Below are 22,664 nucleotides of genomic sequence, written 5' to 3' on the forward strand. Positions count from 1 at the left end.
AAAAATTCCATAGTTACTTACACTCTTAAATTATAATAGCAGAATATCTTCTTCCCCTTCCAAAAGCACATGATCCAATATTTGACCTATTTAACTCCTTACCAACGCTCTCCATTTCCGTAAGCTCCCTCACTATGTCAACATGCATTACAGTTTTTACAAAAGCAAGCACTCGCTAAGGCCGTTCACCATGGTATATTAGAAATAACCAACAAAGGATCCACATCCTGAGGGAAAATTATGTTGCATTTAACCTTTCCTCTAACCTCATCCCACTTTCAGATGCCCGATCAACCATGATTTCCAGAAAGTCCCAAAGCCAATCTGGGCCTCTCTCATCTCTAGTCGTTCTTCATGGGACCAGAGGAAACACTTGAGTAAAGATGAGTAAGGAGAGTTTAGACTAAAATAAAAGAGGTTAGTTGAGCTACTCCTATAAAGTCACAAAAAAATATCTGCAATGTAATATGCAAATAAGAGAATAAGATCTCTTGGAACTGGCACTGTTTATATTAAACACAGAACTCAGAGAAGAAGTATAAGGGAATATACCATGGAATATACCAAGTAAGGGCACATATCAGAGACAAGGCAAGAAAGGGCTAGCTAAAAATCCCCAAAAGAAAAAGGACAAGAACAGATGATACTCCAATGCTGTGACTATCCAAGTCCATGACTGATGACTGATGGATTGAATCACAGTTCTACCATAGTGTACAGTTGGTATTAAAGACCAAAAGAGGCAAAATAAAGAAAACAATAGATTAAAGAAATGCAACACTGTATCACCTTTCCAGTATTTGTGCCACAAATATTTAACCTGAACTGAATCAAACCTGTATATCTAACATCCAGATTACAAGAAATACAGAGAACAGTGTTAACAATACTAAAAAAAAGCAATCAGACAAAAACCAGAAGAAAGCTCATTCTATAATGTCAAGTCTCTTCAACAAGTCAATGTGATGAATAAATAAATAAAGGCAGTGGGCTAAGTTTTAGCATAAAAAAGACTTAAGATTAAAAATTAAAGTCTACTCAAAAAGGGAAAAAAAGACTTAAGCGATATAACCAAATGCAATGAATGGTCCTTAACTGGATCTTGATTTGAACAAACCAGCTATAAAAGACATTTCTGGGGATAATGAGAAATCTGAACATGGACAAGGTATTACATAATTAAGAATCAGTGTTTAACAACTGACACTGCAGAAATAAAAGAGATCATGAGAGATTACTACAAGCAACTCTATGCCAATAAAATGGACAATCTGGAAGAAATGGACAAATTCTTAGAAATGCACAACCTGCCAAGACTGAATCAGGAAGAAATAGAAAATATGAACAGACCAATCACAAGCACTGAAATTGAAACTGTGATTAAAAATCTTCCAACAAACAAAAGCCCAGGACCAGATGGCTTCACAGGCGAATTCTATCAAACATTTAGAGAAGAGCTAACACCTATCCTTCTCAAACTCTTCCAAAATATAGCAGAGGGAGGAACACTCCCAAACTCCTTCTACGAGGCCACCATCACCTTGATACCAAAACCAGACAAGGATGTCACAAAGAAAGAAAACTACAGGCCAATATCACTAATGAACATAGATGGAAAAATCCTCAACAAAATACTAGCAAACAGAATCCAACAGCACATTAAAAGGATCATACACCATGATCAAGTGGGGTTTATTCCAGGAATGCAAGGATTCTTCAATATACGCAAATCTATCAATGTGATAAACCATATTAACAAACTGAAGGAGAAAAACCATATGATCATCTCAATAGATGCAGAGAAAGCTTTTGACAAAATTCAACACCCATTTATGATAAAAACCCTGCAGAAAGTAGGCATAGAGGGAACTTTCCTCAACATAATAAAGGCCATATATGACAAGCCCACAGCAAACATCATCCTCAATGGTGAAAAACTGAAAGCATTTCCACTAAGATCAGGAACAAGACAAGGTTGCCCACTCTCACCACTCTTATTCAACATAGTTTTGGAAGTTTTAGCCACAGCAATCAGAGAAGAAAAGGAAATAAAAGGAATCCAAATCGGAAAAGAAGAAGTAAAGCTGTCACTGTTTGCAGATGACATGATCCTATACATAGAGAACCCTAAAGATGCTACCAGAAAACTACTAGAGCTAATCAATGAATTTGGTAAAGTGGCAGGATACAAAATTAATGCACAGAAATCTCTGGCATTCCTATATACTAATGATGAAAAATCTGAAAGTGAAATCAAGAAAACACTCCCATTTACCATTGCAACAAAAAGAATAAAATATCTAGGAATAAACCTACCTAAGGAGACAAAAGATCTGTATGCAGAAAATTATAAGACACTGATGAAAGAAATTAAAGATGACACAAAAAGATGGAGAGATATACCATGTTCTTGGATTGGAAGAATCAACATTGTGAAAATGACTCTACTACCGAAAGCAATCTATAGATTCAATGCAATCCCTATCAAACTACCACTGGCATTTTTCACAGAACTAGAACAAAAAATTTTGCAATTTGTATGGAAACACAAAAGACCCCGAATAGCCAAAGCAATCTTGATAACGAAAGAAGGAACTGGAGGAATCAGGCTCCCAGACTTCAGACTATACTACAAAGCTACAGTTATCAAGACGGTATGGTACTGGCACAAAAACAGAAAGATAGATCAATGGAACAGGATAGAAAGCCCAGAGATAAACCCACGCACATATGGTCACCTTATCTTTGACAAAGGAGGCAGAAATGTACAGTGGAGAAAGGACAGCCTATTCAATAAGTGGTGCTGGGAAAACTGGACAGCTACATGTAAAAGTATGAAATTAGATCACTCCCTAACACCATACACAAAAATAAGCTCAAAATGGATTAAAGACCTAAATGTAAGGCCAGAAACTATCAAACTCTTAGAGGAAAACATAGGCAGAACACTCTATGACATAAATCACAGCAAGGTCCTTTTTGACCCACCTCCTAGAGAAATGGAAATAAAAACAAGAGTAAACAAATGGGACCTAATGAAACTTAAAAGCTTTTGCGCAGCAAAGGAAACCATAAAGAAGACCAAAAGACAACCCTCAGAATGGGAGAAAATATTTGCAAATGAAGCAACTGACAAAGGATTGATTTCCAAAATTTATAAGCAGCTCATGCAGCTTAATAACAAAAAAACAAACAACCCAATCCAAAAATGGGCAGAAGACCTAAACAGACATTTCTCCAAAGAAGATATACAGAGTGCCAACAAACACATGAAAGAATGCTCAACATCACTAATCATGAGAGAAATGCAAATCAAAACTACAATGAGATATCATCTAACACCAGTCAGAATGGCCATCATCAAAAAATCTAGAAACAATAAATGCTGGAGAGGGTGTGGAGAAAAGGGAACCCTCTTACACTGTTGGTGGGAATGTAAATTGATACAGCCACTGTGGAGAACAGTATGGAGGTTCCTTAAAAAGCTACAAATAGAACTACCATATGACCCAGCAATCCCACTACTGGGCATATACCCTGAGAAAACCATAATTCAAAAAGAGTCATGTACCAAAATGTTCATTGCAGCTCTATTTACAATAGCCCAGAGATGGAAACAACCTAAGTGTCCATCATCGGATGAATGGATAAAGAAGATGTGGCACATATATACAATGGAATATTACTCAGCCATAAAAAGAGATGAAATTGAGCTATTTGTAATGAGGTGGATAGACCTAGAGTCTGTCATACAGAGTGAAGTAAGTCAGAAAGAGAGAGACAAATACTGTATGCTAACACATATATATGGAATTTAAGGAAAAAAAAATGTCATGAAAAACCTAGGGGTGAAACAGGAATAAAGACACAGACTTACTAGAGAATGGACTTGAGGCTATGGGGAGGGGGAAGGGTAAACGGTGACAAAGCGATAAAGAGGCATGGACATATATACACTACTAAACGTAAGGTAGATAGCTAGTGGGAAGCAGCCGCATAGCACAGGGAGATCAGCTCGGTGCTTTGTGACCGCCTGGAGGGGTGGGATAGGGAGGGTGGGAGGGAGGGAGACGCAAGCGGGAAGAGATATGGGAACATATGTGTATATATAACTGATTCATTTTGTTGTGAAGCTGAAACTAACATACCATTGTAAAGCAATTATACTCCAATAAAGATGTTAAAAAAAAAAAAAGAATCAGTGTTTTTTTAATGTGGGAAAACAGTATTATAACAATGGAGGGAAATGTCCTTATGTTTTAGAGATGCAAATTATGTCTATAATTTAGCTTAAAACACTTCAGTTATGGTTACTCTGCCTTAACAGAGGAAACCAGCAAACTAAATATGGAATACAGATGTGCCAAATACTCTTCAAGAAGTATATCATATCCTCCATATATCCCTGCCTGATTATTTCTGCCCTGTTTTCCTCAGGTTAGACACTCGTCCTCTGCGCTTTCAAAGCATTTTGTGTTTATGCGCATTCATTTAAGGAAATGGAGTTTCCAGGAGGCTAGTTCAGACAGGCAGCAGACTAGCTAGACTGCTTTCTATGGTGGAATAAAAACTGGGCTTGCTGACAGAGTTTGATTTCAGCAGTGAGAAAGCCTAATGTTTATAAACATTCTCTTTGATAGAAGCACATAAACTGCAAAGTAGATTTTTCTAGAATAGTAGTAATGCGACCCACAGATGTAAAAGTATGGTGGACAAAAAAAAGGTGCGGTAAAGTATCAAGAATATGGCTTCTCAGGCCTGGAACACTCTCCCTCTTCAGAGGTGCCTTTGCGACCTCCTTGAGGAATGAAGGAGGACAAGGAAACTTTACTTCTGATAGGAGTACGCTATGTCTCTTTTTTTGTATAAATGTCTCAAAGCAGGCTAATTTCTGCCATTAAAGAAAACGTACATTTTTTAACTCTGTCTGGTGCCATTTTCCTATCAAGAACTACCCCACTGTGAAAACCGAGCAGTACCTTAGTCATAGTACCTTAGTCATATCAAATTTTTCTCAAATCTATTTACCTATCTCCTTGCAAGGAACTAAGCAATTAGCTTTACTTATCTTTGCACCCTCCAGCAGAGTGCCTAGCACACTCTGGGTGCTTAAAAAATGTTTAAAAAGCTGAAGTGAAAAAAATGAGACTATAGCGAAATTCATAATTCCTCCCCCCAAAAAAGTAGTTCAATAAGAATGCTAGAATGGAACAATTGATAGGAACTTCTTGAGTGCAGGAACTACATTTTATTAATCTTTACATCCTCGATGTCTAAGACAATTAAGACAATGGGGGGGGTGGAGAAAGAGGAATGGAGAGACAGGTGTAGTGGAGAGAGAAAAAAGGAGGTAAGGGAAAAGGAAGAATTTAGAGACTACCTAGTATATGGACTTTCCAAATGCCTTTCAGAGGAAATTAATCTATAAGTATTGTTGCTTTCTAATTGATTGGAAAGACACAAGAAGTATGCCTTTTTATCTATTACTGTCAAGTAATCAGGTGAGTGTTTGCTGGGGGGGAAAAATCTGAAACAACAGAAGAGTTCTACATGTGTAAAACCTTTTCTTTAAGAGCCTAGCTGACATCATTACTATCCCATTTGTTAACTGGTAAAGTTTAAAAACTACTACTGAAGAAAAAAAAAACTTCTACTGAAACACAATGCTCTCTTATTCTATGTGAAACTTTTCTTTTTTAGCAATGTTTTAACAAGATAACATGTTTACTTATCTCAAAGTAGTCTCTAATACGTCTTCAGCATATCTGCAAAGGGCTGGTTCTAGAACTACATTCAAGCTCTACAATTATGTAAATAAACTTACTATGAGAAGCAGAGAAAATAAGATTTCTCCAGTATGGAGAGAATAAGATTTTCCAGTATGGAGAAAAGACAAAACAACTTGATAAAGGAAGACATCTTTTTTAAAAAGAAATGATTAAAAAAGTAAATAAAAGGAAAATGTACATGGTATTAAAAACTCAAAGTTCACAAAGAAGTAAAAACAAAAGGTGTAACTCTCTACCATTTCCAATCCCCAACCGTATTCCCCACATGTGACCACTGAATATTTTCTTAGGTGTCCTTCAAGAAAAAGATGTGTGTACATCAGTGCATATATAAGAAATCCTTATTTTTTAATATGACATATGACATCATACATAACCTTTTCTCAATATCTTACATTATACACTTAATTATCTTAGGAATCTTTCCATATCAGCACATAAAATAATAATAATATTCTAGCAATATTTATCAAGCATTTACAATGTGCCAGATACACATAAAAGTGTTAAATTTGATATACCTCATTTAATCTTCAGAAGAACTAATGAAGTAGGCACTATACCAGCATACTGAAGTTTTAAGACGTTCAGGTCATACAACCAATAAGGAATAGCACTAAGGTCTCAACTTAGAGCCCCCACTCTTTTTTTTTTTGCGGTACGCGGGCCTCTCACTGTTGCGGCCTCTCCCATTGCGGAACACAGGCTCTGGACGCGCAGGCTCAGCAGGCAGAGCTGCTCCGCAGCATGTGGGATCTTCCCGGACCGGGGCACGAACCTGTGTCCCCTGCATCGGCAGGCGGACTCTCAACCACTGCGCCACCAGGGAAGCCCAGAGCCCCCACTCTTAACCACTGTTCTCCTTTTTATCTGATATAGAGTCCATAAAATGAATAAACTGCAACGTATTTAACCAGTCTCTACTGTAGACATTTAAGCTATTTCTAGTCTTCGCAAAGATCATCACTTGAATGTAAGCTCCACTGAGAGATTTTTATCTAAATCAAGAATTATGGGTGATTTTTATTTTATCTTTTGGGCCTTTTGCATTTCCACATTTTCTGCAGTACCATATATTATTTTATAGTAAGAAAAAAATAGATATTTTTAGATAAACTTGAAAAACAGAGTAACTTATGAAAGGTAGAGACGGTTTGAATTCAGATCCATAAAACTCCCAAGGCCTCTTTCCATGGAAGCAAGTTTCCAAAGGTAAATAATTCTAGTTATAGTTTATATTAATTATTTCTATATTCTCCAGAACCTAACCAGGAGGTCAGTTAAAGATGTCCAGTGAAAATGTCTGTAGTATATACCAACATATTAATAGGAACACTATAATAACTACCACCACTGCTATGATCTGTTTCCTATCTCTCACGGATGGCTAAATAAAACTCCCATCTGAGGCACTGTCATTTGTAAGTTATCCTGTGTTGAATTCTTTAGGAATTAAGGTCCAGAGTGGACCAGTAACCACTAAAACCCCAAGAAAACAAAAACACATACAGGTTGATTTGTGAAACCAAAGAACAGAAATAATCCTTCTCTATAATACACTTAACATTTAAGACATAGTTCCTTTTGGGGGAGGATGAAGGAAAAAAGATGTCAGATGACTCATGTATCCCATCTGACGCTATTTTGGGATGACATTTAAGTTAAAGATTTAGAAAGCACTGTATTAAGGAGACTTGGAAGTCCCCATCATTCTGATCTACAGCATTTCACTATATCTCAATTTCCTCAACTAAAACATGGTGATAATAATGCTCCCTACTTCATGGAACATATTAAGTTATAACTACAGAAAAAAAGATTTTTAAATTTAGCATTTGAAAAAATTAACATCTGAAATTGCCAACTAAAAAGAAAACTGAAGGGGAAAAAACCTCTACTGTAAAAAGTCAATCCTCCCAAAAGGAAATAAATATATCCTTAACTCCACTCTACTTCATAAAAATAAAGCCAGAATCTCCTTACCCACAAACATACAAATTATATCCTGATGTAAACTGTATACAATTAGTTGCTAAACTCTGTTCATCCTAAGTCTTAAATACTTCTCAAATGTTCCCCTCCTTCCCTTTCCTACAGCATCTGCCTACAGATAACATCATACTTAATGGTAAAATGCTTTCTTCCTTAGACAGGAAAGAAAGCAAGGATGTGTACTCTCACCACTTCTATTCAACACTACACTGCAGGATCCAGCCAGTGGAATATAGGAAGGAAACAAGGAAAAATGGAAAGAAGGAAGAGAGGGGGGAAGGAAAGGGAGGGAAGGAGGAAGAAAGGACAGGGAGGAAAGGAGGGAGGGAAGGAAGGAAGGAAAGGGAAGAAATTAAAAGCATTAAGATTGGAAAGGAAGAAATAAAACTATCTTTACTCACAGACAATATGTCCTGTAGGCAGAAAATCTTAAGGAATCCACCAAAAATTACTAGAACTAATAAATAAGTTCAGGAACGTCAGAAGATACAAATTCAATATTCAAAAATCAATTGTATTTCTATAAACCAACAACAAACAAACCAAATTCTTTAATTCCATTCATGATAAAATCAAAAACAATATAATACTTAGAAATAGATTTAACAAAAGAAGTATAAGACTTGCACACTGAAAACTTTAAAACTTTACTAAGAGAAATGAAAAAAGCTCGAAATAAATGAAGAGACAGTGTGTTCATGGATTTTTTTTTAATTAATTTATTTTATTTATTTATTTATTTTGGCTGCATTGGGTCTTCATTGCCACGCGCGGGCTTTTATCCAGTTGCGGTGAGCGGAGGCTTCTCTTGTTGCGGAGCATGGGCTCTAGGCACACGAGCTTCAGCAGTTGTGGCACGCAGGCTCACTAGTTGTGGCTCACGGGCTCTAGAGTGCAGGCTTAGTAGTTGTGGCGCATGGACTTAGCTGCTCCGCGGCATGTGGGATCTTCCCGGACCAGGGATCAAACTCATGTCCCCTGCAGTGGCAGGCGGATTCTTAACCACTGCACCACCAGGGAAGCCCTGTGTTCATGGATTTGAAGACTTGATATTGTTGATGGCAATTCTCCCCAAACTAATCTACAGATTGAATGTAATCCCTGTCAAAACCCCAAGAGGGCTTCCCTGGTGGCGCGGTGGTTGAGAGTCCGCCTGCCAATGCAGTTCGTGCCCCGGTCCGGGAAGATCCCACATGCCGCGGAGTGGCTGGGCCCGTGGGCCGTGGCCGCTGGGCCTGTACCTCTGGAGCCTGTGCTCCGCGGCAGGAGGGGCCGCAGCAGTGAGAGGCCCGTGTACCACAAACAAACAAACAAACAACAACAACAAAAAAAAAAAGAATATTTGCAGAAATTGGTAAAATTCATGTTGATATTGATCCTAAAATGTTTACAGAAATGGAAAAAATCCAGAATAGGCAAAACAATTTTGAAAAAGACAAAAAAAGTTGAAGGACTTACACTTCCAGCTATCAAATTTTACTGTAAAATGAGAGTAATCAGAACAGTTTGATACTGTAAGGACAGACATACAGATCAATGATTTTTAACAAGGTATCAGGGTAATTCAATGAGAAGAGGACAGTCTTTTCAACAAAGAGTGTTACATCAACTGAACATTCATATACAAAAGATGAATTTAGACCCCTTCTCACACCATGCACAAAAATTAATGCTAAATGGATCATAAACCAAAAGTAAGAGCTAAAACTATAAAAACTTCTAGAAGAAAACAGAGAAGGAAATCTTCTTGAGTATAAATTAAGCCAAGTCTTAGATCTAACAACACCAAAATCATGATCCATAAAAAAGAAAAAAAATTAATAAATTGGATTTCATCAAAATGTACATCTTTGTGCTTCAAAATTCACCATTAAGTGCTCGCTTCGGCACACATATACTAAAATTGGAACGATACAGAGAATATTAGCATGGCCCCTGTGCAAGGATGACATGCAAATTCGTGAAGTGTTCCATATTTTTTCACTTTGTTATAAAGCAGAAACTAACACACCATTGTCACCATTAAGAAAATAAAAAACCAAACCAGACAGGGAGAAAATATTTGCAAATCATATATCTAATAAAGGACCTTTATCTAAAACATATAAAGAACTCTTACAACTCAAAAACAAGATAATCTAATTTAAAAATGAGCAAAAGATTTTGATAGTTCACCAATATAGACAGATATGTAAATAGATATGTAAATGGTTAATAAGCACAAGAAAAACATCACTAATCATTAGGGAAATGCAAATCGAAACCATAATGAAATGCCACTTCACAAGTACTGATACATGCTACTACTTGACAAACCTTGAAATGTTACGCTAAGTGAAGGAAGCCAGACACAAAAGGCCACATATTGTATGATTCCATTTATATGATATGTTCAGAAAAGGCAAATCTAGAGAAAGAGAGACAGACATAAAGCATATTAGTGGTTGCCTGGGGCTTGGGGTGGAACTAGGGAGTGACTACAAACTGGCACAAGGGGTTCTGGGGGGAGGGGGACGAAAATGCTCTAAAACAGGATTGTGGGTGATGGTTTCACAACTTTATAAATTTCCTAAAAATCACTGAATGGTACACTTAAAATGAATTAACTGTACGGTATGTAAAGTATACCTCTATAAAGTTGTCTTTTTAAAAAACAAAAAGAGCTTGGATATGGTTGGAACTACTCTGTGACGATAAGGGTAAGAAATTGCTTACAGTCAGAGAAAGAATGACGGTGACAGGAAAAAGAGGAGTTGCAGTGGAGTCACTAAGAAAGTTTTGGACTCTGAGGCTCCTTACCACCACCCCTGTATCTTTAGCAAAGTTTAAAATCATTAAAAGGCTGATATGAGTGAAGGAGTTCAGTTTTCTGGTGTAACAGGACAAACATGGAACACCTCATGTGGATGCAGGAGTGCAGGTGCAGAAAGAAGCATGGGAAAGCCAAAAAACAAGAACCAAGTAGACCTCTTTGGGAGGCTGTGAGTTGGCATTAAGGTGAGAGCTAAACTTAACCAAGTTAAGAGACAGGGGATCCACAGCTGGCATCAGGTTACCCTGGTTTTGTTTGTTTTTTGTATTTCACCAGTTACATTTAAATTTTAGCAGGTAGTAGAGCTGACTATACAGCTATATATTTAAATGATTATAGGGATGCTACACAACTTCAAATGACTAATTTTATTTAAAGAATATCAGTTGTTTTGGGGACCAGCACTCTGACCCTCCTTCTTTTGGTTAGAAACTCCTTTTTGATAAGCAACTCATTCCTTGAGATTGGGTGTTGCTGACACCATCACATCTCTCCCCCAAACCACAGAGGACATATGACCCAGGACTGGCCAGAATCCCCTATATCCCTAAACACAGTAATTGGTTCAAGGAAGGACATGTGATCCAAGCCAGACCAATAACTGTGTCCCTGGATCTTTTCTGCCACAGCTAAACTTGTAGGATTCGAGCCTGGGGCTGTCAATTCTCATTGTAACCATTTTGTTATAATTTTGTGGAAAACCTAGCCAAGACATGAAGATAAGAGGCCTACTAACATCACCTGTATCCCTGGACCCAATGTACTCAGTTAACATGAGTCAGCACCTTTTTTTTTTATATGTGCAAATTAATCTGATTTGAGTTTCTGTCACTTGCAACCAAAAAGTCTCTTCTGTAAAAGGCCACTGAAAAAGCAGAGACATCTCAAGCGGTTGCCAAAGGGGTCCAAAAGATGCATCCCAGAAACTAAAGGAAACTCACTCTCTGTGGAGACTGAATTGACTAATGGAAAACAGGATGCAGGAGAAAAGCAGGTAGATAAACTTCCTCTTCTTCCACAGTGCCATCTACACATCTAAGGAACTGTTCCTCTGTCTAAAGATATCCTGTGCGGCCAAGCGTGCACACCTGGCAAACGATCTCTCTTTAGCTCTTTGTGAAGCAGTGGCCAACGAGATAAGGTATCACCTTGCATTGTTTCTCATCCTTCTCTTCACTTTCCTCTTCTCTTTTAATGCCCTGGGATTATGCCTCCCAGAAAAAAACTCAACTTTTTTTTTTGTTGGCTGCGTTGGGTGTTCGTTGCTGTGCACGGGCTTTCTCTAGTTTCGGCGAGCGGGGGCCACTCTTCGTTGCAGTGCGTGGGCTTCTCATTGCGGTGGCTTCTCTCGTTGTGAAACATGGGCTCTAGGCACTCAGGCTTCAGTAGTTGCAGCATGCGGGCTCAGAAGTTGCAGCACACGGGCTTCAGTAGTTGTGGCTCACGGGCTCTAGAGCGCAGGCTGAGTAGTTGTGGCACATTGGCTTAGTTGCTCTGCAGCCGGTGGGATCTTCCCAGACCAGGGTTCGAACCCGTGTCCCCTGCATTGGCAGGCGGATTCCTAACCACTGCGCCACCAGGGAAGTCCAAGCCTCAACTCTTTTTTTTTTTTTTTTTTTTTTTTTTTGCCATATGTGGGCCTCTCACTGTTGTGGCCTCTCCCGTTGCGGAGCACAGGCTCCGGACGCGCAGGCTCAGCGGCCATGGCTCATGGGACCAGCCGCTCCGCGGCATGTGGGATCTTCCCGGACTGGGGCACGAACCCACGTCCCCTGCATCGGCAGGCGGACTCTCAACCACTGCGCCACCAGGGAAGCCCCAAGCCTCAACTCTTAATCCTTGTTTCGGTCTCTATTTTCTAGGGAACCCAGCCTAAAAGAGTACCTACAAAAAACCTACAGTAATCACCAGGCTTAATATTAAGTGAAACACAGAAAGCTTTCCCTTTGAGATTATAAACAAAATGAGGATGCTCAATATTAACACAATGTTGAGTAGAAATGGTAGTAAAAATCTGTACAATAATGCAAGATAATAGCCTGCAGACCAACACAAAAAAATAAATCAGTTACAAGGTTTGGAAAAGACAAAACAAAAATTCTTGATTTTCAGATGATACGGCTGTCTACGTGGAAAATAGAAAGGCCACAGGAGAGTAAGTAGGTTGACTGCAGCCTGATCTTCCCCCTCAGCTTTGTTCAGTCTTCCTGTACCAGGAGTTTCTCAAGTATGGAGCTGGAATATAAGGTCTCCTGAAAAAGACTGACCCTGTGTTTTCCTGAGAAAGCACAACAGTTCTGGTTGAATCAGTCCCAGAAAGCTATTGTGTAACCTGAGGACTGTCCGGAGTTGAAAAGTCTGTGCCCATTTTGAAGAATCAAGGACTATTATTAAACTTTGGTAAAAATTTTTAAAAAAAGAAAAAGAAAATACAAAGGAATCCACAGGTACATTCTTAGATTTAACAAGAGTTTAACAAGGTATATAGCTGATACAAAATTGTTATATACCTAGGGATAAATCTAACAAAAGATATGCAAGAACCTTACGGAGAAAACTACAAAATTTCATTGTGTGATACAAAGAAGACCTAAATAAATGGAGAGATACACCACGACCATGAATCAGTATTATAAGAATGTCATTTCTCCCCCAAATTGATGTACAGATTCAGTGCAATCCCAATCAAATTCTAATAGGATTTGGGAGTTTTTTGTTTGTTTGTTTTTGGTGGATTCTAAAATATACACGGAAATTCAAAAAGCTAAGAGCAGCTAAGACACTTATTTTTTTTAAAGTGAGAGGAGAGAGTCTACCAAATTCCAAAACTTATTACAATGAAAATTGTTTATAATTAGTGAAAAGATGTATAACTAGACCACTGGGACAAAATAGAGAGCCCATTAAAAAAAACCCACAAATAAGGACACACACATCTATTATAGACATGGCAGGACAGATCAATGGGGAAAGGAGAATCCATTCTGAAAAAATTAAAATTTCACACCATACACATATCAAGTCCAGGTGGAATATAAACCTAAACACAAAGGAGGTAATTACAAAGTTTATTATAAATCAGATGAATATCTTAATGACCTCAGAGAATAAAATATTTCTTAAACAAGACCCCCAAAATACTAAACGTTAAAAAAAAAACCTGATATACTGCATTAAAACGTAGTTTTCAAAAGATTCCATTTTGGACTTCCCTGGCTGTCCAGTGGTTAAGACCCCACACTTCCACTGCAGGAGGCCCAGGTTCAATCCCTGGTCAGGGAACTAAGATCCCACACGCCGCAATGTGCAGCCCAAAAAAAAAAGTAAAAGACTCTATAAAAAGAATTAAAAAACAAACCACACTGTAGGAAAAGATATTTGCGAAACATATAATCAATAAATGATTAATCTACGGAATACATATAAAGTACTCACACAAATCAATAAGAAAAAGACAATCCCAAGGGAAAAAACAAGGAAGGAAAATGGCAAAGTATTTAATTAGGTAATTTACAAAAAAGTAAATTCAAATGGTCAATAAACATACAAAACAGGGCTCAATCTCATTAGTTATCAAGCAAATATGGAGTAAAACTTTTACAATAAGATAGGATCATGCATCCACCAGATTGGCAAAATGAAAAAGCTGGCAAATACCAAGTGATGGTAACTATGTAAGGCAAAATTGTGGGAGTGTAAATTTCCACAACTATCTTAGAATACATTTTGGCATAGCCTAATAAACTTGATGATAAATAAAACTGCTAGGACAAGCAATAAAAACCTAGCAATTCGGGCTTCCCTGGTGGCGCAGTGGTTGAGAGTCCGCCTGCCGATTTAGGGGACACGGGTTCGTGCCCCGGTCCGGGAGGATCCCACGTGCCGCGGAGCGGCTGGGCCCGTGAGCCATGGCCGCTGAGCCTGCGCGTCCGGAGCCTGTGCTCCGCAACGGGAGAGGCCACAGCAGTAAGAGACCCGCGTACCGCAAAAAAAAAAAAAAACCTAGCAATTCCACACCTGAGCATACCATAGAAAAACTCATGAACATATGTACCAGAATATATGTATAGGAATGCTCATAGCAACACTGTTTCTAATAGTCAAAAACTGGAAACAACCCAAATGTCCATCTGCTGTAGAATGGAAAATTGTGGTATATTTATACAATGAAATAATATAAAGCAATGAAAATGAATGAACTTCAACTGCTTGTAACATCATGGCTGAATCTGACAGATATAATTTTGAGCAAAAGTAGTAAGATAGAAAAGCATACAAACATACAGTATGATTCTATTTAAATGAATTCAAAAATAAAAAATTATATTGCTTAGGGATGCATTCATAGGTAGTAAAAATAAAGAAAAGCAAGGAAATGGTTATCCCAAATGTCAGGACAGCAGCTTGGAGTACTCTAAAGCAAAGGGTAAGATTTAGAAAAGGAAAGGCAGGATATATAAAAAAAAAAAACAAAACCAACAGAACAGTTATAGAGATGGAAATGAGCAGAGCATTTGTGGGGGTAAAGTGAAAACACCAGACTGACTAGTCCAAAATGTAAGCTAGAGAATAAGCAACAAGAGAAGGACCAGATTATAGATGACTTTAAAATGCAAGCAGGAGTTTGGATTTAACCCCATAAGAAGCCACTACATTTATATTTTTGAACATAAGAATGCCATGATAAAAGCTGTGTTTTAGGGAGACTTCATTTGTAACACGTTTGAATTGGAGGAGGGAGGGACTAGATCAGCCATGACCTTGTTGTGAGGCAATGAAAGATGCTCCAAGGTGGCAGGGTGGCGTTCATTCCTACACTTCTTATGCGTCCAGTTTACACAAGTTTCTGTGCTAAGCACTGTAGATAAAAAGACCTAGACCAGCCCTCAAAGAGCTCTGAAAAGCAGTATAAAATAGGAGGAAAGGGGAAAGGAGGGCAAGCATGAGAAAGTTCAGAAAGAAAAAGAAAAAAAAAAAAACTGTACCTCATGAAATCAGTGATGAACAAAAGAAAAAAGTCAGATGTTCCTAATTCTCAAGAGTTCTATAATCCAAGTACACATAAGGTAGCATGGTAAGCACTACCATATGGCCCCAGGATTGATGAGAAAGAGAACAGGCAGGAAGTACTGGTGACTATACCACATACATGTGAGAAAACTGACTATAAAAGAAAAAGAAATGATTGGTTGGCAGCCAGAAATGCCAGAAGACTCGATGGTTCTTTGTTTTATGATGAGAAAGGCAGGATAAGTCTTATGGCTTAAGGGAAACATCCATAAAAAAGAATAGATTGAAGATGCTAGAAAGGAAAGGGAAAATTGTGAGATCAAGGTTGGGAGGAGGTGGCAAGGTATGGGATTCAAAGTACAATAACACAGGTAAGTTTTAGGTACAAGATACCCTTCAGGCTCAAGAGAAAGATGGTTGAACAATATATTGGGACAGTCATATGCTGAGGTTAAAATGAAGGACTCATGTGGTATGGTCCCAAACTTTTCGGTAAAAGATGGGGTAGGGAAACAAAGATGATAAATAAGAGACATTATTTGGAATAAACCTCATTTCAAATGATAAGACATTAATTAATAAAAGATCAACTCTGGGGACTTCCCTGGTGGCACAGTGGATGAGACTCTGCACTCCCAATGCAGGGGGCCTGGGTTCCATCCCTGGTCAGGGAACTAGATCCCCCATGCATGCCACAACTAAGAGTTTGCATGCCACAAATGAGGAGCCCAAATGCCGCAACCAAGGAGCCCACCTGCTGCAACTGAAGAGTCCGCCTGCCGCAACTAAGAGCTGGCACAACTAAATAAATAATTTTTTTTTTTTTTTTTAAAGATCAACTCTGGACTATTCTAGTCTCCCTCTAACACTACTCTGCAGCTCAGGAGCAAGAAATAGGTTAGATATTCAGCATTAACAGTTAGTGAAATGAGTACAACAGAAGGTCAGGGAAGTGGTATATGTGTCCAAAGTGATGAAACAGGCAGCACTGAAATAGTTGATACTATGTGGAAAGGACTTACTTTTATCAGGAGTGAGATTATGAATTGAACAAAGTAGATTAAAAGATTGAGCCTATTCAGCCAGAGTTATGAACAGATTCAAGACTAAAAACAATTGAGGTTATAAATAAGCCTATACCCAGGAAATCCTACTCATGTAGGATTTTCCTCAGAAATAAAGATCTGATGAAAGCCTTTCATTAAATTCTGCTTCTTAGGCAGCAAAATGATACGAAATTAACAAAGATTAAGAAAACAAGGATAACTTTTGGTATACTAATAGCAGCACTGTTAGAAAATCTAGAACTACCACAGAAGAAAATATTTTGCAGAAAGAAAATACAGTCGAATAATAATAATTTAAGATCTGAAATCAGAGGACTAGGGTTTGAACCTCAATTAAGGCAAATAATCTCATTCTCAGTAGGCCTCAGTTCTGCATCTGTATTATGGGAATAATAAATAACAGTAAATAACCATAATTCAAAAAGACACATGCACTCCAGTGTTCACTGCAGCACTATTTACAATAGCCAGGACATGGAAGCAACCTAAGTGTCCATCAACAGAGGAATGGATAAAGAAGATATGGTACATATATACAATGGAATATTACTCAGCCACAATAAGGAACGAAATTGGGTCATTTGCAGAGACGTGGATGGACCTAGAGACTGTCATACAGGGTGAAGTAAGTCAGAAAGAGAAAAACAAATATCGTATATTAACGCATATATGTGGAACCTAGAAAAATGGTACAGATGAACCGGTCTGCAAGGCAGAAATAGAGACACAGATGTAGAGAACAAATGTATGGACACCAAGGGGGGAAAGTGGGGGTGGTGAGGTGGGATGAATTGGGAGATTGGGATTGACATATATACACTAATATGTATAAAATAGATAACTAATAAGAACCTGCTGTATAGCACGGGGAACTCCACTTCACTGTACAATAGAAACTAACACAACATTTTAAAACAACTATACCCCAATAAAAATAAACAAATAAATAAATAACAGTAAATAATATAGGAATAATAGCAGCAGCTAACATTTTTTGAATGCTTATTATGTTTCAGGCACAGTTCTAAGTGTCTTACATGTATTATCTCATTTAATCCTCAAATTAATCCTACAGAGGTTTTTAGCTCCACTTTACTGATGAGCAAACAAAGACAAAGAGGTTAGATCAACTGCCCAGGATTACACAGCTATTATTTAGTATAGGGAGAATTTCAACCTGGGTGATGTGATCTAGAGTCTACCTTCTTTACTATGTTCTTCTGCCCTCTGGGTTATGAAGATGAGAATGTGGTAAAAAGAGTTTTAAGTATACACAAATGTTCTTCATTACAGCTGAATATCAAGTGATAGGACAAAATAATCCAAACAAAATCCTAGGTCATTTATCTACAATCAACATTCCATAAATTGTACCTATTATACACTAGGGAGTGATTACAAAGGTTAACAAGGCATATGCCTTGTCCTCAAAAAGTAGGGAGAACAGGGACTTCCCTGGTGGCTCAGTAGTTAAGAATCTGCCTGCCAATGCAGGGAACATGAGTTCGATCCCTGGTCCAGGAAGATCCCACATGCCACGGAGCAACTAAGCCCATGTGCCACAACTACTAAGCCTGTGCTCTAGAGCCCGTGAGCCACAACTACTGAGCCTGCATGCCACAACTACTGAAGCCCGTGCGCCTAGAGCCTGTGCTCTACACCAAGAGAAGCCACCACAATGAAAAGCCTGTGCACCGCAACAAAGAATAGCCCCTGCTCACCGCAACTAGAGAAAGTCCACACAGAGCAACAAAGGTCCAACGCAGCCATACATACATACATAAATGTAGGGAGAACAGACAAGAGGCAATACTTGACATGAAGTCTGCTTTTCTATGATGAGCCAAGGTTAGTAGCACAATCAGTGTTGCACAATAAAGAGCTTTGAAAAATCACCAAATCACAGCCTCAAAAAATAACAGCACTAAATGCAAAGGGCTAGGAAAAAACTGAGCCAGAAAAGAGATCAGTGTAATTCTTTTCAAAGTAAAGGTTTCTGAAAAATCGTAAAGCTTTAAAAAAGAAAAATAAGTTTTCCAGTAGCAACAGGCTTTTCACAGAGCAACAAAGTTCATATAGGTATATCATAAAAAGGATTATTACTTCCAAATAATAGTCCTAGGCCATATTATAAATCCTGTAATAATAAAAAAAATAGTGATACTTACTGTGTACTATTACCTAAAAAGCACTGTCATAAGCATTTTATACGTATGGATTTATTTAATCCTTACAACAATCCTATAAGGTGAGTCCTACTATTAACCCCATTTTATAGATAGGGAAAATGAGGCAAAAGTGAGAGGAAGTAACTCATCCAAGTTTACACAATGGGGGGCAGTGCTAGGATGTCAAACCAGGCAGTCTGTCTCCAGAGTTGCGCTATACTTCCCCCAGTAGGAAACTAAGAAGCAGAACAATAATTTATTCAGAGGTATTATTCAGCCATATTTGGTAACTTGGAGGAAAGTACCTTTCATTCACAATAAGCAGATAATAATTCATCATCTATAGCAGTTCTGTCCTTGGTCTTCCCTCCAGATTAAGCCTGTGCATTCCTCCTCAACTATCTCATCTGCTCCTCTGGCTTTAATTACAATCTACTTGCTGATGACTCCCAAATCTATATCTCCAACCCAATCTCTCTTCTGCACCTTACACCTGTACCAACAGCTTCATAGACACTTCTCTTGGAATGCTCCATGAGCACCTCAAAATCAACATGTCCAAAACTGAATCATCATCTCCATCCCACCTCATTTCCCACCCTCACACCCATTCTTCCTCCTGTCCTCCCTTACTCAACAACTGCCTCCATCCTGGTTGCCCAAGTCAGAAACTTGGATGTCCTCCCAGACTCTTCAGTCTTCCTCACTTTCCTTATCCAAGCAATCATCAATCACTGCCATGCCTACCTCCTAAGTATCTCTCCAATCAATGCATGTCTCTTCATTTCCATTGCCTTACTTTTATAACTTTAAACGGCTATACTAACTTGAATTTTTTTGTTGTTTTGCAAAACTGGTTATCTTTTTTTCTTGTGTTTTGTCATGCCCTATTTGAGAACAAATTCCATGAATGGAGAACAGACATTGTATGTATTTCACACCTAACTCCCTTATGTGCACTTTCTTGATCAGCACAATGTTCTCAGAGATAAGCTTTTGGTTCTATTTAAGAGAAATTAATACTAAGCATGCGTGTCAAGTAATGCATCTACTTTTAAATGGCACTGCCTTCAGAAACAAAACCAAGTTATTTTACAAAAAATTTTTTAAAAAGAACAAAAGTAATAATTTCCTATTAAGTCTATCACAGCTCCCTAGGTTATACTAATTACTGTTAAGTGTTCCATGATAGCTAGTAAAGGCCATACACTGTACTTAAACCCTTTACACAAATTATTCCGTTTAATGTTCGCAACAACTCTATGAGCTGGGTACCGGTTTTTTTACCCACTTTCCAAACAAGTAAAGACCTTAAACAATTTGGCCAAGGTGCCAACTTAGAAAATAACAGTCAGGATTTAAGCCCGTGGTCACAGTCTGAGCTTATGCTCTTAAGCACTTGCTATTTTGTCTCTTAAGGAGAAAATAAAATATGTGTTTTAAAGCTCGAAAGAAAAAAAGAAAAGCACAAAGCTTAAATGAAACAGATGTTAGTTTTAAATGAAAAAGTGCCAAAAGAGAGTAACACTATGGAAGTTCAAGCAGTTAAGAAACGACCTGTTTGGTAGGTCCAAAAATCTTTAATAAACATCAGCGAACTAAAAAGATCCAGAGTCACAGAAATACAATTGTCGAAAAAGTAATACATTCGAATGTTTCTTCTCTTGGGACTTCAGATGAACAGAAATATGGTCTTATTAAACAAAACATGTCTAGTGTCCTACCCACTGATATATTCCACAATGAAAGTCTACAAATGTTAGAATCCTCCACCGTAATTCAATTTTTAGTTTTAGGGGGGAGAAAGGTGGCAACCTCCCCACCACAAGTGGATGAAAAGCTCAGAAACCTCAACCGTGATCGCTTGCTCACTGCTAGACTTCTAAAAACACGAGTCAAAGGGCCGGTGTATAAAGAACACTGCCTATCATCCATCTTCCTCTGGAGCTATGAGAAACACAGGCGCAGTTTACATTCACACGCTACTAGGATCAAGCTCCAGCCTACAATTCGTCAGATCGGGCAGCTGGACACCGAAGGTGCAGACCACAAGCTCTCAACTTTTCATTTAGGCCGTACGTTTTCGATTCTGGGTGCACGAGCCCACTCTGAATCGGACCTCTGGGTGCAAAGAGGATTCCTGTCAGATTTCTGGGAAGGGTGAGAGGCTTGAAGGAGGGGGGGCCTCGCACCGGCCGGGAGCCCGCCGCGCACCGAATCTTTTGTTGGGGTGGAGACGAGGGCGGACCCCCGCACCCTCCTGAGGGGCAACGGGGGTGGGCGGGGAGAAAGAAAGGGCCCCGGCCAGCCCGGGGGTGGGGACACAAAGAATTTGGGAAGCGCCGAGCGGCCGGCAGAAGAGCTTCCCCCGCCAGCCCTTCAATAAGCCGCCGCGAACTCCAGGCCCGGGGGCCCGAGGAGCCGGCGGAGGCAGGGGCGCGGGCGTGCGGGGCTCTCAGCGACCCTGGCCGAGGCGCGGGCTAAGGGCCGGGTTCGGAGGGCGGCGCCAGGCCTGGGCAGCCACCGCGGCCGCCGAGAGCCCCCTCCGCCCCTCCGCCCCTCTGCCTCTCCGCCCAGCCGCCGACCAGGCCGCGGGATCCCGGCGTCCGCGTCGCCACACCCACCCGCCTCCTAGGCCCGGGCCGGGAGGATTCTCCGACTCTTCCCCCGGCTGCGGCGGCGCGCCCCACGCCCCAGATTTACCTGCTGATCTTCTGGGCAAAGGCTCGGCGCTCGGCCATGGCTGCTAAGGCGGCTGCGGCGGTCTGGGCGCGGACGGGCGGGCGCGTGCCTCTTCACTCGCGCTCCCTCCCTCGCCGCCTCCGCCAGTCCCCGCTCCGGACCCGTGAGGCTGGGGCTGGCGGCCGGAGCCGGGAACGAGCCCGGCCGTAATGCTCCTGAGAGGCGCGCAGCAAGAAACCGCTCCTCCCCTCAGCGCGTCAATCCCATCGGGAAACCTGGCTTCGGAACGCAGCTGCGGCCCGCGGAAGCGAAGAGGAAAACTGGGGCGTGGAGGGACCGAGCCGCAGGCTCTGGTCTCCCGGCTGCCGCGGGGCCCGCATGACCGAGAGGACGCAAAGAGAAGCCAGAGAGGGGCCAGCGACCTGGCGAAGCAAGAGAATAAGATAACCGAGCGCGTGGGGGGGAGCCAGGCTCTCCCGAAAAGGAACGGAAGGAAATGGAAGCCGGGCTTTGCCAAGGCGGCTGTGCTGTGCCGCCCGGGAGGGCTGGGTCCACGTTCCTGCAGCACCCATCTCCGTGCAGTTGAAAGCACTTTCTGTTCTGCTGCGACCTTGTTAACGGGGTCTGACTGGAGAAGGAATGTTTTTTCTTACAGAAAAAGAGCCAGAAAAGAGCTTTCTCCTGCAGAGGTAACGATAATAATAGTTGACTTGTGGTGCTAAGCCAGGCACTGGATTAAAGTTTTACATGCATGCATGATTTTACTTAATCTTCACAACAGCTCTTGGAAGTAAATTATTATCCTCGTTTTAGAGGAAAGGAATTTGGTTCAGAGAAACTAAGCGACTGGCCCCGGGTCCCACAGATGGTAACCTCTTCAACCGAAGTTCAGACCCTGAGCCCAGGCCTTTTCTTTGAAGACACGTGTTTCCCCGTTAGTAACACTCTTCCTGAGACTATTACATATCCCTTTTGAATCTCATTTTTCATATATATATGTTGAACCAGATGAGCGCTAATGTACTTTACCATTTTGATATTCTGTTAAGTAATCTGTATATTTACCAATCAAGCTGATCTTGCCCATCAAATCCTATAAAACAGGGACTAGCAGAAATCATGTTTCATTTTTCTGTTGTAATCC

General features: G+C 40.0%; 1 protein-coding gene across 7 annotated transcripts in view; it reads right to left on the bottom strand.

Annotated features, from left to right (window-relative positions):
* The window catches only part of DOCK7 (dedicator of cytokinesis 7), a 214,156-nt gene extending 191,836 nt beyond the window's left edge, over window positions 1–22,320 (bottom strand). For 4 of the 7 annotated variants that reach the window (XM_079929009.1, XM_079929007.1, XM_079929008.1 and 1 more), the window contains exon 1: window positions 21,542–22,320. In XM_079929009.1, the coding sequence (XP_079785135.1) occupies window positions 21,542–21,579 (38 nt within the window). In that variant the 5' untranslated portion in view covers window positions 21,580–22,320. The remainder of the gene's footprint in view (window positions 1–21,541) is intronic. The other 3 variants (XM_079929011.1, XM_079929010.1, XR_013829415.1) reach the window with 2 other exon arrangements.
* Between the last annotated feature and the right edge of the window lie 344 nt (window positions 22,321–22,664).

This window comes from Stenella coeruleoalba (genome assembly GCF_951394435.1).
Source record: "Stenella coeruleoalba genome assembly, chromosome: 1".
NCBI lineage: Eukaryota > Metazoa > Chordata > Mammalia > Artiodactyla > Delphinidae > Stenella > Stenella coeruleoalba.